Here is an 18119-nt window from a genome sequence, read left to right as displayed (position 1 = left end):
TTCTGAACACGTGAACAAGGGTTAGGAGTTAAAAGCAGCATCAAAAAGGTTTGCTTTTAGCTTAGATTTGAAGATGGCCAGAGATGGAGCTTGATGTACCGGCTCAGGAAGTCTATTCCAGGCATAAGGTGCAGCAAGATAAAAGGAACGGAGTCTGGATTTAGCAGTGGAGGAGAAGGGTGCAGATAAGAGAGATTTACCCAGTGAACGGAATCCCCAAGGAGGAATGTAGAGAGAGATGAGAGTGGAGAGGTACTGAGGAGCCACAGAGTGAATGCACTTACATAAGTACATAAGTAATGCCATACTGGGAAAAGACCAAGGGTCCATCGAGCCCAGCATCCTGTCCACGACAGCAGCCAATCCAGGCCAAGGGCACCTGGCAAGCTTCCCAAACGTACAAACATTCTATACATGTTATTCCTGGAATTCTGGATTTTTCCAAGTCCGTTTAGTAGCGGTTTATGGACTTGTCCTTTAGGAATCCGTCCAACCCCTTTTTAAACTCTGCTAAGCTAACCACCTTCACCACTTTCTCCGGCAACGAATTCCAGAGTTTAATTACACGTTGGGTGAAGAAACATTTTCTCCGATTTGTTTTAAATTTACTATACTGTAGTTTCATCGCATGCCCCCTAGTCCTAGTATTTTTGGAAAGCGTGTATAGCCCTAGCCTCCTTAGTCTTTCTTCATAGGGAAGTCGTCCCATCCCCGCTATCATTTTAGTCGCCCTTCGCTGCACCTTTTCCAATTCTACTATATCTTTCTTGAGATGCGGCGACCAGAATTGAACACAATACTCAAGGTGCGGTCGCACCATGGAGCGATACAATGGCATTATAACATCCTCACACCTGTTTTCCATACCTTTCCTAATAATACTCAACATTCTATTCGCTTTCTTAGCCGCAGCAGCACACTGAGCAGAAGGTTTCAGTGTGTTATTGATGACGACACCCAGATCCCTTTCTTGGTCCGTAACTCCTAACGTGGAACCTTGCATGACGTAGCTATAATTCGGGTTCTTTTTTCCCACATGCATCACCTTGCACTTGCTCACATTAAACATCATCTGCCATTTAGCCGCCCAGTCTCCCAGTCTTGTAAGGTCCTCTTGTAATTTTTCACAATCCTGTCGCGATTTAACGACTTTGAATAACTTTGTGTCATCAGCAAATTTAATTACCTCGCTAGTTACTCCCATCTCTAAATCATTTATAAATATATTAAAAAGCAGCGGTCCTAGCACGGACCACTGAGGAACCCCACTAACTACCCTTCTCCATTGTCAATACTGCCCATTTAACCCCACTCTCTGTTTCCTATCCTTCAACCAGTTTTTAATCCACAATAGGACATTTCCTCCTATCCCATGACCCTCCAATTTCCTCTGTAGCCTTTCATGAGGTACCTTGTCAAACGCCTTTTGAAAATCCAGATACACAATATCAACCGACTCCCCTTTGTCCACATGTTTGTTCACTCCTTCAAAGAATTGAAGTAAATTGTTCAGGCAAGATTTCCCCACACAAAAGCCATGCTGACTCGGTCTCGGTAATCCATGTCCTCGGATGTGCTCTGTAATTTTGTTTTTAATAATAGCCTCTACCATTTTCCCCGGCACCGACGTCAGACTCACCGGTCTATAATTTCCCGGATCTCCCCTGGAGCCTTTTTTAAAAATGGGCGTTACATTGGCCACCTTCCAATCTTCCGGTACCACGCTCGATTTTAAGGATTAGTTGCATATCACTAGCAGTAGCTCCGCAAGCTCGTTTTTCAGTTCTATCAGTACTCTAGGATGAATACCATCCGGTCCAGGAGATTTGCTACTCTTCAGTTTGCCGAACTGCCCCATTACGTCCTCCAGGTTTACCGTGAAGTCAGTAAGTTTTTCCGACTCGTCCGCTTGAAATACCATTTCCGACACCGGTATCCCACCCAAATCTTCCTCGGTGAAGACCGAAGCAAAGAATTCATTCAGTCTCTCCGCTACGTCTTTGTCTTCCTTGATCGCCCCTTTTACCCCTCGGTCGTCCAGCGGCCCAACCGATTCTTTTGCCGGCTTCCTGCTTTTAATATACCGAAAAAATTTTTTACTATGTTTTTTTGCCTCTAATGCTATCTTTTTTTCATACTCCCTCTTGGCCTTCTTAATCTGCGCCTTGCATTTGCTCTGACACTCCTTATGCTGTTTCTTGTTATTTTCAGACGGTTCCTTCTTCCATTTTCTGAAGGCGTTTCTTTTAGCCCTAATAGCTTCCTTCACCTCACTTTTCAACCAGGCCGGGTGTCTTTTGGACTTCTGTCTTTCTTTTCTAATTCGCGGAATATGTATGGCCTGGGCCTCTAGGATGGTATTTTTGAACAGCGTCCACGCCTGTTGTACAGTTTTTACTCTCTCAGTTGCCCCCCTAAGTTTTTTTTTTACCGTTCTTCTCATTTTATCATAGTCTCCTTTTTTAAAGTTAAACGCTAACGTATTTGACTTTCTGTGTACAGTTACTTCAAGGTCGATGTCAAAACTGATCATATTATGGTCACTGTTATCAAGCGGCCCCAGTACCATAACGTTCCTCACCAGATCATGCACTCCACTAAGGACCAAGTCTAGAATTTTTCCTTCTCTCGTCGGCTCCTGCACCAGTTGCTCCATAAAGCTGTCCTTGATTTCATCAAGGAATTGTATCTCTGTAGCGTGTCCCGATGTTACATTTACCCAGTCTATATTTGGATAATTGAAGTCACCCATTATTATCACATTGCCCATTTTGTTCGCGTCTCTGATTTCTTTTATCATTTCTGTGTCTACCTGCTCATCCTGGCGAGGCGGACGGTAGTACACTCCTATCACCATTTTTTTTCCCTTTTATACATGGAATTTCAACCCACAGTGATTCAAAGGTGTGATTTGTGTCCTGCTGAATTTGTAATCTATCTGAGTCAAGGCTCTCGTTAATATACAATGCTACCCCTCCACCAGTCCGGTCCACCCTATCATTACGATATACTTTGTACCCCGGTATGACAGTGTCCCACTGGTTATCCTCCTTCCACCAGGTCTCAGTAATGCCTATTATATCCAATTTTTCATTTAGTGCAATATATTCCAACTCTCCCATCTTATTTCTTAGACTCCTAGCATTTGCATATAGACATTTCAGAGTATGTTTGTTGTTCTTATTTGCATGATGCTTAGTACCTGACACTATTGATTTGACATCTTTTGTCTGATCTTTAGTTGTATTTAAGGGCACCTGGCCTACCACGGTCTGTTGTGCAACCTCACTATCCAGAAACCCTATCTTCCCTGTTTGTGAGGTATCTTTGCAAGATACCTTTTCCCGAACCATGCGCTTTTGAGCGACTGTCGGCCTTCCCCCCATTTCTAGTTTAAAAGCTGCTCTATCTCTTTTTTAAATGCCAACGCCAGCAGCCTGGTCCCACCCAATAAGAGGAGTTTGAACTGTATGCGGAAACGGATAGGAAACCTGTGAAGTGACTTGAGGAGAGGTCTAATATGAGCATAATGACACTGGTGGAATATTAGTCGTGCAGCAGAATTTTGAACAGTTTGAAGAGGAGAGAGATGGCTTAGTGGGAAACCTGTGAGAAGCAAGTTGCAATAGCCTAGGCGAGAGGTGATAAGAGTGTGGATGAGGGTTCTGGTAAGTGTGCTCAGAAAGGAAAGGGCGAATTTTGGTGATATTATAGAGAAAGAAACGACAGGTTTTAGCAGTCTGTTGAATATGTGCAGAGAAGGAGAGGGAGGAGTCGAAGATGACCCCAAGGTTACGAGCTGATGAGACAGGAAGGATGAGAGTCCTATCCACAGAAATAGAGAATTGGGGAGGAGGAGAGGTTGGTTTAGGGGGAAACATAAGAAGCTCAGTCTTGGTCATGTTTAGTTTCAGATGGTGCTGAGACATCCAGGCAGCAGGCAGGCTGATACTTTGGCCTGAATTTCAGATGAGATTTCTGGTGTGGAGAGGTAGATCTGGGAGTCATCAGCGTAAAGATGATACTGAAAACCATGGGATGAGATCAGAGTACCAAGGGAAGAAGTATAGATGGAGAAAAGAAGAGGTCCCAGGACAGATCCTTGAGGTACACCAACTGACAGTGGGATAGAAGTAGAAGAGGATCCACTAGAGTATGCACTAAAGGTACGCTGGGAGAGATAAGAAGAAAACCAAGAAAGAATAGAGCCCTGAAATCCAAATGAGGATAGCGTATCAAGGGGTAAGCTGTGATCAACAGTGTCAAAAGCAGCAGATAGATCGAGAAGGATGAGGATAGAATAGAGCCCTTTGGATCTGGCCAGGAACAGATCATTGGAGACTTTAGCAAGCGCTGTTTCAGTTGAATGAAGGGGGCGAATGCCAGATTGAAGTGGATTAAGAATAGCTTGAGATGAAAGAAAGTCAAGGCAACGGCGGTGAACAACGATAGTTGGAAGGACAGGTAGGGTCCAATGAAGGCTTTTTAACCCTAGAACGCATATTGGGGGCCTTTTAGGCCCCCATGCTTACATTTTTGCTATTATCTGCAAAATTACTTTAGTTAGAATTTTGAAACTCAAGGTATTCCTCAAGTATGTCATTGTTGATAATATCCAGTTGTTCATATAATTTTTTTTCATAGGCATTATGGTGTAACAATGCTTGTTTGGTGAAAACTACATCTGTACGAATTGGGGGCCTTTTAGGCCCCCGCTGTTTTTATCATGTTCTCAGAAGTGTTTGTGTCTCAAGTTACTTTATTTGTACTCAGTAATGCTGGTGGAGGGGCCAGGGTGTGGATAATAACATGTGAGGATGTCATGTGATTTTTGGAGGGAGTGATAAGGCCATGACATCACCTCAGGTCCTCTGAACACTGAGGACAGTATACACTGTGAGCTAATTGCTGAAGGACCTGTGATAAGATAAGCTGTTGAGAGGAAATCTGTTTCATTTTCTAACATCTAGTCAGCAATGGCACAGTCTTCCTCCAAGTGTCTGACTGACCAAGAGATTGAAGCGATTATGTTTCAAAGCGATGATGAAAGTGAACTATCTTTGTCTGATGAAGAATATCTGCCACCAGCTAATCAAACATCCTCATCCAGTGATTCTTCTGATGATGAAGAAGTGAATCTAGTGGATCCTCAAGAAGTGATAAGTAGAACATCCAAAACGAATGTTTTTTGGGACAGTAATCCTACATTAGTCGGACGTACTCCAATACACAATATTGTGAGACAGGCTCAAGGAGCTGTGGGAAGTCCCAGTTACTTTACCCCTAAAGATGTATTCTGTACTTATTTTTCTGACAATATTGCAGAAGAGGTCCTATTATGTTCAAACCTAGAAGAAAGATGTATCGCTTCAGCAAAAAATAAGTCCTGGAAAAATATCTCAAAAGAGGAACTTTATGCATATATTGGACTTTTCCTGCTGGCAGGGAGTCAAAAATCGTATGATGTCCCAATACGAGAATTATTTCTGGACCCACTTTCTGATCCACACTATAAGGCGACAATGTCAGTGGGCAGATATGAGGAAATTAGAAGGATCATTCGCTTTGATGATAAGCGAACTCGTGCAGCGAGGTTTGAAACAGACAAATTAGCCCCTATCAGTTATATCTGGAACATATTTATCAAAAATTGCACAAAACTTTACAATCCTAGTACTAATGTTACTGTAGATGAGCAACTTGTACCGTTCAGAGGACGCTGCAAATTCATACAATACATGCCCAGCAAGCCAGCCAAGTACGGTATAAAAATCTTCTGGATGTGTGATTCTGCAAATTATTATGGCATAATGGCGTAATCTACTGTGGCAAAGAGGTTGGTGCACCAGTACAGAAGGATCTGGGGTCTGAAATAGTCAAAACTCTTGCTGTTCCAATATTCAATTCAGGTAGAAACATCACCATGGACAATTATTTCACCAATGTTGAACTAGGCAATTTTCTGCTTGCAAAAGCTATTACACTTGTTGGTACTATAAAGCAAAACAGACGAGAAATTCCAGCAGCACTCAAACACAATCGTCAGCGAGCACTTTATGAGAGTGTCTTTGGATTCAATAACAAAGCGACTTTGGTATCTTACAAGGCAAAGAAGGAGAAATCTGTAATTTTACTCAGTACCATGCATCACGATTGCAGTGTTGACAGCAATAACCAAAAATTGAAACCAGAAATCATCCTGCATTACAATGCAACAAAAGGAGGTGTAGATAAAATGGATGAGATGGTGGGAGAATATTCGTGTAAGAGGCAAACAAAACGATGGCCTGTAGTACTATTTTCAAATATGCTTGATGTAGCAGCCCTAAATTCATTCATTATTTATACAGAAACTCATCCTGAATTTCATGCACAGAGGAAGGACAGGAGACGCTTATTCTTGAAGGACCTTTGTCATGAACTTGTAATACCTCACATGACAGAGCGAAGCGACTTGAAATGCTTGCCAAAGAAAACTAAAGAAGCAATGAAACGGTGTGGCGTACAGTTTCAGATTACTCCAGAGCCAGGAGAAAGAAAACGAAAGCGTTGTTTCATGTGTCCAAGAAACATAGAGAGGAAAACTGAGCGATATTGTTCCACTTGTAAGGAAACTGTTTGCAAAGAACACTCTTCTGAAAAAATAACATGTCAGAATTGTTTGGAAGACTAATATAATAGAAAAGAAAGTTAGAATAAAAATGTAGCTGCAGCTAATTTGCTATAGATTTCTATGCATTTTTGTGTGTTTTCATGTCTTTGCGTGAAATTTGGGAAAAAAAAGATTTTTTGGTGTTTTCTGTGAAAAATTATAATTAAAATGTTGTCCACTATTCATATTTTATTGAGCAATTTTGAAATAAACTTGTGAAAGTTATTTAAGTGTGTTTTTCTACATTATGTGCATGGGGGCCTAAAAGGCCCCCATGACGTTAATATGTATATTTTTAACGTCATGCGTTCTAGGGTTAAGGAGTGGTGTGATTACGGCATGATTGAAGGCATCAGGGCCATGCCTAGGGTCTCTGGCGCCCCCCTGCAGACTATCAGGTGGCGCCCCCCCCCCCCCTGTGAAAATGATCACCCCCCCCCCATGAAAATGATCGCTCACCACTTGCCACACTGAAAGGAATTGTCAGCAATATTCTTAGAAACAAATTGCTATACATTGCAAAATAAGATACAGTAGCAGATGTAAATTCTCAAAGTGGACATATTCCAAACGCTAAAATGAAAATAAAATAATTTTTTTCTACCTTTGTTGTCTGGTGACTTTCTTTTTTTCAATCATGCTGGTCCAGTATCTGATTCTGCTGCTATCTGTCCTCTTAACTCCATTTCCAGGGCTTCCTTTCCATTTATTTCTTTACTTTTCTCCTTTCTTCTTCATTTCTTGCTCTATATCCATTTCCAGCAATTTCTCCTCTCTCCCTGGGTCCTGCCCTCCCATCCATGTCCATTCTTGTCCCTCTCTGCCCTTCCCTCCTCCATCCATAGCCAGCAATCCTCCTCTCTCCCCTCCCCTCCATTACCAGCAATTTGTCCTCTCCCTGGGCCTCCATGTCCATCCTTGTCCCTCTCTGCCCTTCCCTCCTCCATCCATAGCCAGCAATCCTCTCTCCTCTCCCCTTCCAGCAATTTGTCCTCTCCCTGGGCCCTGCCCTCCCATCCATGCTTCTCTGCCCTCCCATCCATGCCTCTCTGCCCTTCCCTCCGCACCCTGGGGCCTTTAAATCTTTTACTTCCGGTCGCAGCAGCGTCACTGAAAGCGGAGCGCTGCCGACGTCTCCCTTCCCTTTGCGCTCTTGGTTCCCTCAGTGTCCGCCTTCTTCTGACGTCAGAAGAAGGCGGGACACTGAGGGAACCAATGAGTGCAAGGGAAGGGAGACGTCGGCAGCAGTGGCGTAGCTAGGGTAGTTGACACCCGGGGCCGGTCATTGCTTAACACCCCCCCCCCCCCCAAATCCAGTACTAGGCTTACCGAGAATACAAAACACTCACGACCTATAGAGCAATTTTACCATACCATAAGCAGTCGTTTCTACGAGTCACACAAGGAAAAGGAAAGCATCTTAAGCACTACAGTGAGCACTAGAACATCAATTCACCTATTGTAAAACGAAACCAGACAGAATAGTACAGATCGTCAATCCTGCACAGTCAATGCCAACTGAAAGCCATGTCTTTTTCACAAACACAGATACACCCTAATCCACTATAGAATAAGTAATCATAAACTTTCTATTTAGACAAAAATTAAACTGAACCCCCGATGCCAGACTCTGCATACAATGCAACACCACAGAATCAGAAAATGTGTCCTAGTACTGTGCAAAATATAAAGACAGCAGATGTAAATTTGAAAAAACTAACAAATACCAATCACCACTTTACAAATTAACAAATAGAAATAAAACAAATACAGAAAATAAAATAATACCATTTTATTGGACTAATACATTTAGCTTCCAGAGGCCAAAATCTCCTTCCTCAGGTCAATACAGTATAGTGCTATTACAGTATCCTATCCTGATCTGAGGAAGGGGGTTTTGTTCTCTGAAAGTTAAGTCAAAATGTATTAAAATTAGTCCAATAAAAAGATTACCTTATTTACATGTTCTATTTATAAACATTTATTAACACAGCTAAAATACTATATCCTAAAGCAAAATAATAAAAATATATATTTACAGTTTGTTGTTTTTGGTTTCTGCTTTCCTCATCTTCTTTTCACCGTCTTCCTTCCATCCAGCATCTGTCTTCGCTCTCTCTCTGCCATCCAGTGTCTGCCCTCTCTAATGTCTCTTCCATCCACATCTGCCCTCTATTTCTGCCCCTTCCATCCACCATCTGCCCCAGTCTGCCATCTCTCTCTCCCCCTTCCATCCACCATCTGCCCTCTCTCTCTCCTTTCCCTCTAGCATTTGCCCTCTATCTCTGCCCCCTTCCATCCACTGTCTGCTCTTTCACTCCCTTCTATCCACTGTCTGCCCTTTCTCTCTGCTCCTTCGATTCACCATTTGCCCTCTCTCTTTCCCCCTCCCATCCATTCAGGGTCTGCCCTCCCTCTCACTCCCCATTCCATCCAGGATCTATCCCCCCTCTCTCACTGCCCCCTCTTTTCGGCTCCCAGTTCCCACCTGCGGCTGCCCCTAGTTCCAGATCCATTGATTCTCCCATCCACCCCTGCCCCAGGCTTGACCCCATTCTCCCTCCTGCTCACTTTTCAGACCCCAGTTCCAGCTCCATGCCCCTTCTCCAATCTGTCTCCCACCCAGTCCCTTCTGCCCATCCGAGTCCCCCTCACCCCATCTGTCTCCCACCCAGTCCCTTCTGCCCATCCGAGTCCCCCTCACCCCATCTGGCTCCCACCCAGTCCCTTCTGCCCATCCGAGTCCCCCTCACCCCATCTGTCTCCCACCCAGTCCCTTCTGCTATCCAAGTGCCCCCCACCCTCACCCCATCTGTCTCCCACCCAGTACCTTCTGCCCATCCGAGTCCCCCTCACCCCATCTGTCTCCCACCCAGTCCCTTCTGCTATCCGAGTCCCCCCCCCACCTTCACGGTCACCCCATCTGTCCCCCACCCTCACCTTGCCTCGTCTTCTCCCTGCCACCCGTCTTTAAAAAGAAATTGCCGACGCGATAGCGAGCGCAGCACCTCGTGTGCAAGTAAAAGAAGCGAATCCGATCATCTCATTGGGCCTTCCTTCACTGTCCCGCCCTAGAGGAAATAGGAAGTTGCGTCAGAGGAGGGCGGGACAGTGAGGGAAGGCCCAATGAGATGATCGGATCCGCTTCTTTTACTTGCAGACGAGGTGCTGCGCTCGCTCGGCAAATAAATTTAAAGGGCTGGTGCGGGGGGGGGGGGGGGGGTGCCAGGATGAAGAGCAGCGGGAGCGGCGGCACCCCCTTCTCTGGTGCCAAAAGATTTAAAGTCCTCGGCGGCGCGGGGCGAGGGTAAGCACCGCGGCGGCGCCCTCCAGAGGTGGGCGCCCCCCTGCGGCGCTTACCTCGCTTACCGCATCGGCATGGCCCTGGAAGGCATCAGGAAGAGTCGCAGTGGACAGTGAAAGATTGAGGATATGACAGATAAACGGGATGACAGTAGGAGAGACAGTGTTGAGTAGATGGGTGGGAATAGGATCAGAGGAACAAGTAGTTAGTTTTGAGGAGGAAAGAAGATGTGTAGTTTCCTCGAGTGATTTCAGAAAAGGAAGAAAAGGAGGCAGGGGTTGGAGGGTTGAGAGAATGGATTAAGGGAAGGAGAGGTGGAGGTGACCTGGTTGAAGGGTCTGAAGATTTCTAAATGTATTAGTTAAGATTGGACGGGACTGGGAAGGAGGGTGTTTAAGTGTGAAAGTTATCAGATGATGGTCAGAGAGGGGAAGAGTTGAGGCATAGAAACTGGAGAGTGAGCAGTTTGAGGAGAGGATAAGATCAAGACAGTGGCCATTCTGGTGAGTAGGGGCAGTGGAGCACAGTTGAAGCTCACCAGAATTACTGACTGGTTAAGCGACAACTTGCTGAAACTCAATCTAAATAAATCGAAAGCAATTGTGATATTGGAGCACGGAGAAGCCACCCTTTCCACACCAACTGCTATTCTTAATACTTAGGTCCCTATGGAATCCTCTATTAAGATCTTAGGAGTTACACTTGATTCTGTTCTGAAGTTTCAGTCTCAGATTTCATCTGCTATCACAGACACTGTTTCAGCAAGTTGAAGATCTGTTCGATTCATTGTTGCTCTTCAGTACTTATTTATTTATTAGTTACATTTGTATCCCACATTTTCCCACCTATCTGTAGGCTCAATGTGGCTTACATAATACCGGAGAGGCGTTTGCAGACTCCGGTGTGAACAAATACAAAGTGATGTTGTGGTAAGATAAAGTTCATGTGGCACAGCCACATTAGGGCATCGTATAACGGAACAGTTGTGTTATGTCCATTACGTACTTTAGTTTTGTTGTGTTGCAGATATCAGGCAAATTATCTTCACATAGATAATTCCCTGTCCCTGGAAAGCTCACATTCTAAGTTTGCAATGAGGGGTTAAGTGACTTGCCCATGGTCACAATGACCTGAAGTGGGATTTGGACTAGGTTTCCCCAGTTCTGAGCCCGCTGCTGCTCATCTCCATATGAAAAAAATGATACAGTCAATTCTTGTATTCCACTATCAGTGACAAATGGGAACCTCGAGAAACACAATATATTTTCGAAGGATATGATTACATTACCCCCCTGATGAGAGCTGACATTGTAGCATCTCAATTTTTCTAACAATCAAAGGAAAAACATCAAGACTAGGGTAAAAATAAGTACAGAAAAAAAAGAGGACATAAATGGTTGTGACCTTTTTAAAGCAGAAGTGATCTTCTACTCAAGGCAAAATTAAAAATTTTTGATAGGCCATTTTGATCTCTTTTCCACTTTTTCCCTTAGGCATGATGAGGTCCTTTGAGTAGCTGCTGTTTTATATCAAAAACGTAAATATTTAAACTCTCAACTGACCAACCTTATAAAGGAATAAAAATGTTCAGATCTCTCCTACAGCTATACCGAATAGCATATTTTACTATTCAGCCAAATACGAATATGAAAAATATTCAGCCAAATACGAATAATGGGCATTGCGCTTTTAATAAAAGAAGCAATATGAAATCAGAGATCAAGTGTTTATCTCAGTAGGATTTAGCATACTAGAGCCCCAGATTATTTGTATTTGAATTTAAATCACTATTTGGCTGAATATGAATAATGTATTTGGGGCTGAATCAAATCAAATACGAATATTTGTACAGCCCTTATCTCTCCTATGCACTGTGTATCTGCTTCTTCATGGAAATTTCCACTATTGTACCCAAATGTTCCTTTAACATATATAATTTCCATACTGACACAACACTGTCCATATATGAAGATACTGCCTCAGTCAGCTTTCTAATTACATTAGGCCAGTTGACTCCAAGCAGAAATCCTGAAAGTTTCATACTCTCAGGGATAGCAGCTCCATCAGCAGCTGCTTCTTAGCAAGCTGTGGGTAAATGTTGCAACAATACACTCCTCCAGTTCTCCCACCCTCTCCCTGCCCTCCAAGTTTAATTGTTCTAAGTACATCTCAATTTGTAGATTTCACTCACCTTTCTTCCCTGATGGTATAACAGTGGTCATGGACATCAAAAGATATATGCCAGCAATCAGAGGCTGTCTGAAGGAATAAAGCAAGCACATTAATTTCAACTCTAAACTAACCAGTGTAATGACAAAAATATGGGCCTCTTGCTGTTCTGTAAACTACACCCAGCAAGACTCCTCGACTCACTGATTATGAATGCTCAACTACTTCACAACATGTTAAAAAACAGAAATGAAATGGAAACACATCTTAAGAACTTGTTATCGTTTCCTTGTCCTATAATCTTTTAGCTGTAAAGTTCTACTTCAGGTATGCTGCACTATTTCCCATCCCCCATCTTTCTTTGCTGTCAGCCACATGCAGGAATTTTTGGCTGGTCACAGGCTCTGATGGTGACTCCCGTTGCTATGGCAACTCAGCTATCTGGTATATCTTGTTACAAATGTAATTTACTGAGAAGATGTATGGCAAGGACACCAATTGAAAGCCTTCAGCACATATGGAAGACCCAATTACAAGTCTCCAGCACATATGCAGCATCTATGATTGGTTCAGGGTAGAGGAGAGGTGGATGCTCACCACAGCCTATAAAACCACGCTGCAGAAAAAGAAACTCTGAAAAACTAGGCATGCTTGGAAAGAGAGTTTCAGATCCGACCAATGGCCTATTTTTTTCCCCGAAAGGGGTGCTCTCCTCCCTTTGTAGAAACTAAATCTCTATATCTAAGAATCTCTCTTTCTCTCTCTTCTTTCTTTCTTTCTGTTCTGTGACCTTTGTATGACGAATAAACTTTTCTTCCTCCTTTTTCTCTTCTTTATATAATTAGTCTGATTACTTATAATTAACAGAGGTACTGATGTTAGATTTTGTAAGTTTGTTACAACTGATATCTGATGCTGTGTTGGTTATTAAGAATAAGAGGCTTCTCTCTAATTCCTGTTGAATTTTTTGCCTGTAATATTTTGTAACATGTTTACAGAATAGCAAACCAAATGCACAGCCTTGTTTCATTATATTAATAATCTGTAGAGAGGGTATTTCCTGTCTACGCAGCCCTGTTTGGAGAAGTTTAAGACCCAAGGTAAAGTTAAGGACATGGGCAAGCCATAAATTGAGATTAACTGCTCATCCAGAGGGCATTATTACTATTATTGTACAATATCATCTATTTATTGATATATTGCCTCTGTTGAAAACAACTGTCTGAGACAGAATACAAAAGGCGCCAAAGGGCAAGAATAATAAAATAACACCACCATCAACTCAGTATTATATATTCATGTTCATTATTTTCAATTTTAGTTTTCTGAAGAACTAGTCTATAAAAATTAAAGTCAGTTAAATGAAATAACCAAGAATTTCTAAGAGAACCCATGTTCTATGTTCCAGTCCAACAAATTGTTTGCAATGAAACTGAATTTCTTTTCATGTCCATAGAAAAAAATCCTTAAGATAAAATATTTTTGATAAATTTATGTTTAGTTAAATAGAGGTTCAAGGTTATTCAAGCTGGCAGAATGATGCACAATGTCTTAATAGCTCTTGGTGGGAGAAGCTTATTTTATGACTTCCTCACAACAAAACATATATATTGCATAATATATTATCATCATATGAGTAATGCACAAACAAGCATTACAGACAGCTCCTACGGCTGCAATGAATTATGAATACCAGCCTTATGACAATCAAGCCTGAAAAAGACTTGGTTCCAGGTGGTTTTCTTTTTAAAAATTGAAACTATCAAAATAATTCTAAGTTGACAGTAACTAATGAGGCACTAAAATTTCATAGACTGAGCAAATGCCAAAGCCAAAAATCAGAGGTTTAACTTACAAATCACTTACTGCCAGTAACCACAGAGAACTAAATAGTAGTACAGCTACTACTACTGCTACACAAAACCACTCCCAAAATATTAGTAACTTTTATGGGCCAATGGCAACATGTCCTCTTACTTCTTGGGCTTCAAGTCCATACAAATCTTAACACCACTCAATTTATTGCCATTTGTGTCAGAGAGTTGAGGGAGAATCTGAAAAGGAAGTACCATGAGTCCGTCCTCTTCACTGCCTGATGAGTTTAGTTTCCTCAATCCACATCCCATTTACCATGGCTAGAATGAGAGCAGTCATCTAGCTGAAGGGCACACACCATGTTTCCTTCCTGACCTCAGCACACTTACTCCTCTAATCTTTTTAACATATGAAGATTTTATTGGACGCTTGGGATTCCTTTCCTTTATGGTCCTTGTGAACCCTGCCTCCACAGCACCAGTAAGCCCGGAGCAGGAACCAGTTCCAGGAAACAAACCCGTACTCATTCCTTCTCTAGACATTTAGTTGGCATGTAAAAAGACATTTTTAACTGTAATTTTTTTTATTTGGATGAAAACAATATGCTGCAACGAACATGTTTCTGAGAAAAGGCGAGGTTGGAGATGAACTTTTAAAAAACTAACTTGACTGTAGTGGGATAAGGAGAGGGAGGAGAAGCCTCAGTAACCAATCAGGTACAGGGCCTGGAGGTGAGCACATGAACAAAAACCTGAATTGGAAATACGGAACTGGCATTCAGTGAACTCAATACTGTGGTTGGTTAAAAGAGCTAATTTCAAGTATATGAGGACATATTTGTGGTTTCAATGGCTGAGTCCATTTCATGTACAACAGCAATTTAAAAAATATACTTTTATCTGAACATGTACAACTTCTATTACTACTTACTTCTCACGGGTCAGCTGTAAAGTGACGCCGGAACAATCCTCGTGATGATCTAAAACAGAAAATACACAAGAACAGAAAGATCATATTTTTCAGCTGATGACACAGCAGTGATCCTTTTCCATTAAGGGGGGGTGGTGGGGAATTTTCAAACTGTTATTCATACTTTTCATCTGTAACTTTGCACCAATTTTTGAAAGTCATACTCATGCATATTTTCCCTTTGAAAGCTACTGTGCGAACAATGTGTGTGTGGTCAATTCCACCTGATTGTTCTGCAGATAGACTTGCTGAAAAAGCAGGCAAAGACATATGAAAATAGGAACAACATATACTATTTTCTCCCCTAAACTCTTCTGAGAATACCTTCTCTCAATGTGGTTAAAAGAGCGCACATTGTAGAATAATGCGTAAGCTTTTAAGCCTCATTGAGGTAGAGCAATGTTCAGCCGGCCAATTAAAAGATTCCACAGGCCCGGGCCTCCAAGGGGGGCCTGGTGCCGGGGTCTCTCTCTCCTGCTCCTGACTGGACCGGGTGATTGTGTCCTGACAGGAGCAGGAGAGAGAAAACTCTGGTGCCGGGCCCCCCCCCCCCTTGGAGGTTGGGGAGGAGCAGACACAGCAGGACTTCGAGCCAGGGCCTCTGGTTTGGCTGGCGGGGGTCCCTCAAGGCCCCACCAGCAGAAGAGGTCTTCCTCAACCGCTGCTCTTCACTCTGCCGCATTGCCTGCCAAGCGGCTGCTTTTCCCCTCAGGCTGCACATGCTCGGTTTTGAAATTGAGCATGCGCGACGTGACAGTAAAAGCAGCCGCAGGGGCAGGTCATGCGGCAGAGTGAACAGCAGTGCTGGAGGAAGACCTGCTGGCGGGGCCTCGGAATCCCCACTAGCCAAGATATTTGCAGTTGCAGCGGGGGGGGGGGGGGGGGGGGGGGGGCGCAGCAATCCTGGGAGGGCGGCAGCGATTTGGGGGGGGCGGGAGGCGGCGGCAGCCCTGCCCCAGGCCCAGCTCAGCCTCTTGGCGGCCCTGCTCCTCTGTCAATGACCGTGGGGTAAAGCTAGAGCACCTTTGCATAGGGGTATGCATTCATCAGCATTTGTTTCATTTGGTGCCTAAAATTGGTATGAATGCACATCACTTGCACTTATATATACCTAAGCATTAACACACATACAATTAATTTCTATGCTTAGTTTTGGTACACATATAGTCTGGATTCTATATATGGCACCCAAAATTGCAATTCCATAACTGCATGCACAACTTAACTGACAAATGAGTAGTTAACTGGCAATAACTGGGCGCTAAACAATCAATTACTGGTACTAACTGGTCCTAGTTGGGATGTGGATCTGAAAAGGGGGCATGGGTGAATAAGGGCGTATTCCTAGAACTTACACACAATGTTATAAAGAACATAGCACTAGGATCCATGCCCAATTTTAGGTGTGAGGATTTATACCATGCCAAGTGTTATTTATAAACAATGCCCACATTTCTTATAGAAAAGAGCTTAGCGCTCTTTTTTAGTGCTCAAATTTTGGCACCATTTACTGAATCTAGTCCACAATGTGCACATTTAAAATGAATGTGTGAAAAACAAGAAAAAACACAGGAAAATTGGGAAAAATCCAGAAAATACGAAAACAAGCCACATTTTTGAAATTGAGGAGGGTTGCAAAATTTAAAACTGTTATTCATCCCTATATACTGTTTCTTGGATTCTTCCAATGGGCTTCTGATTCAGTTGTCAAACTGATGGGAGATTGCAAAACATTCAGAATTTAGCAGCAAGAATGCTGCCAAGTCAACACGGTAGAACTGCAATGGAACTGTTGGCTCTGTTTCTTGCATGGACTTCCCATTCAGGTTAATGCGAAAAAATGAAGAAACTTTTATTTTTAGAATTTTGATTGGAAGTGGTTCTGAATACCTGGAAATATGATTAACGTGGTGTGAGGAACTGAGATTGAGCCAGGCTACTACTTATAGCTGCCATATTTATGGGATCTAAGAAAGTCAGGAAATAGGTCAAAAGACTTTATTGTGGCGGCACTGACCACCTGGACTATCCTGCCGGTAGATATACAAGAGTAATCAATATATTTGGTTTTTAGAAAAAAGGCAAATATCACATACTTTTATGCAGGAGTTAATTTTATAAGAGGCCTTCTATATACAAAAAAAATGCTTATCAGATTATCTCCTTTATGCATTGGGATCTCTAAAAAATGTGTTCTAATGGCACAAGTAGCACACTCCCTTGTAAGGAAAGTGAGTCACACAGTCCCTCTTCTCTCTGTCTCCTTCATGCACATACTGACTTTAATAATTAGACTTTTCTTCATCTCAGGCTAATAACCATCATCAAAACAGGGATACCCTGAATCAGCATGATGGTAACAAATTAAACCAAACTGATCTTTTAAAAGGCAGTCTAAATGGAACTAGGATGCAATATTCATTTAGAAAGAGGTAAAATAAAGTACAGCTTTAAAGCATTGCTTGTTGCGTAGGATGGACAAACAGTTTTAGAACTAATTGATTTCTGGCCACAGTATATCCAGAGCACTTAGTTTTCCTCAATAAAAAGAATTAAAAAGTTCTGTGTCAAAGGTTCTTAAATTCTTCAACAATTCTGTGGCTCATGTGCAGAAATTAGTATCATTTTGCTTATTAAGCAAATGCATTTTGCATAATAAAAGTCAAGTAGTTTTCCAACCTTGCTTGTATGTCTGCATAATCTATTTTGTCCTTTTAGGGGTTTTATGAGTGAGGAATCTCAGGTATTGGTTTGCAGAAGAGAAAGCATTTCAGAAGCTGGCAGAGGAAGGGAGTGGAGGAAAACAGGTAAAGGGAAATTGGGGTTGGATAGGGAGAGGAAGGAATAGCATTCTGGGATAATGTAGATGGGAGAAGGGGAGGTGGAGAGAATATAGACAGAAAAGAGTGGAAGGTTCTAGGATCTAATGGGGGGGGGGGGGGAGTATAAGTTTAAAATTCTGAGTCCTAAGAGGGAAGGAAAAACTACAAAGTTATATAAATGAATCTAGATGGTATTTATTCCATATCCCCATCCCTACCCACTCTCCCTCCCTCCACCCTGGGTCCACTTTCTCTCCCTGTTTCAAGTGCTTACCCCTCCACCCCCCCCTTCTCTCTCTTTATCCCAGGTTCCTGACAAACACATAGACACCATACACACTCACTCAGCCTCCCTCAGCTAAAACAGGATCCCCCAGTTCCTTTCACT

General features: G+C 42.6%; 1 protein-coding gene across 4 annotated transcripts in view; it reads right to left on the bottom strand.

The window, feature by feature from the left end:
- The window catches only part of PAM (peptidylglycine alpha-amidating monooxygenase), a 553254-nt gene that overhangs the window by 180545 nt on the left and 354590 nt on the right, over positions 1–18119 (bottom strand). For all 4 annotated transcript variants that reach the window (XM_030193423.1, XM_030193421.1, XM_030193424.1 and 1 more), the window contains exons 8-9: positions 14871–14919; positions 12148–12215 (exon numbers count right to left, since the gene is read on the bottom strand). In XM_030193423.1, the coding sequence (XP_030049283.1) occupies positions 12148–12215; positions 14871–14919 (117 nt within the window). The remainder of the gene's footprint in view (positions 1–12147; positions 12216–14870; positions 14920–18119) is intronic.

This window comes from Microcaecilia unicolor, chromosome 2 (genome assembly GCF_901765095.1).
Source record: "Microcaecilia unicolor chromosome 2, aMicUni1.1, whole genome shotgun sequence".
NCBI lineage: Eukaryota > Metazoa > Chordata > Amphibia > Gymnophiona > Siphonopidae > Microcaecilia > Microcaecilia unicolor.
Note: the sequence above shows the minus strand (reverse complement) of the source record. Positions and strands in the feature narration are given on the sequence as shown.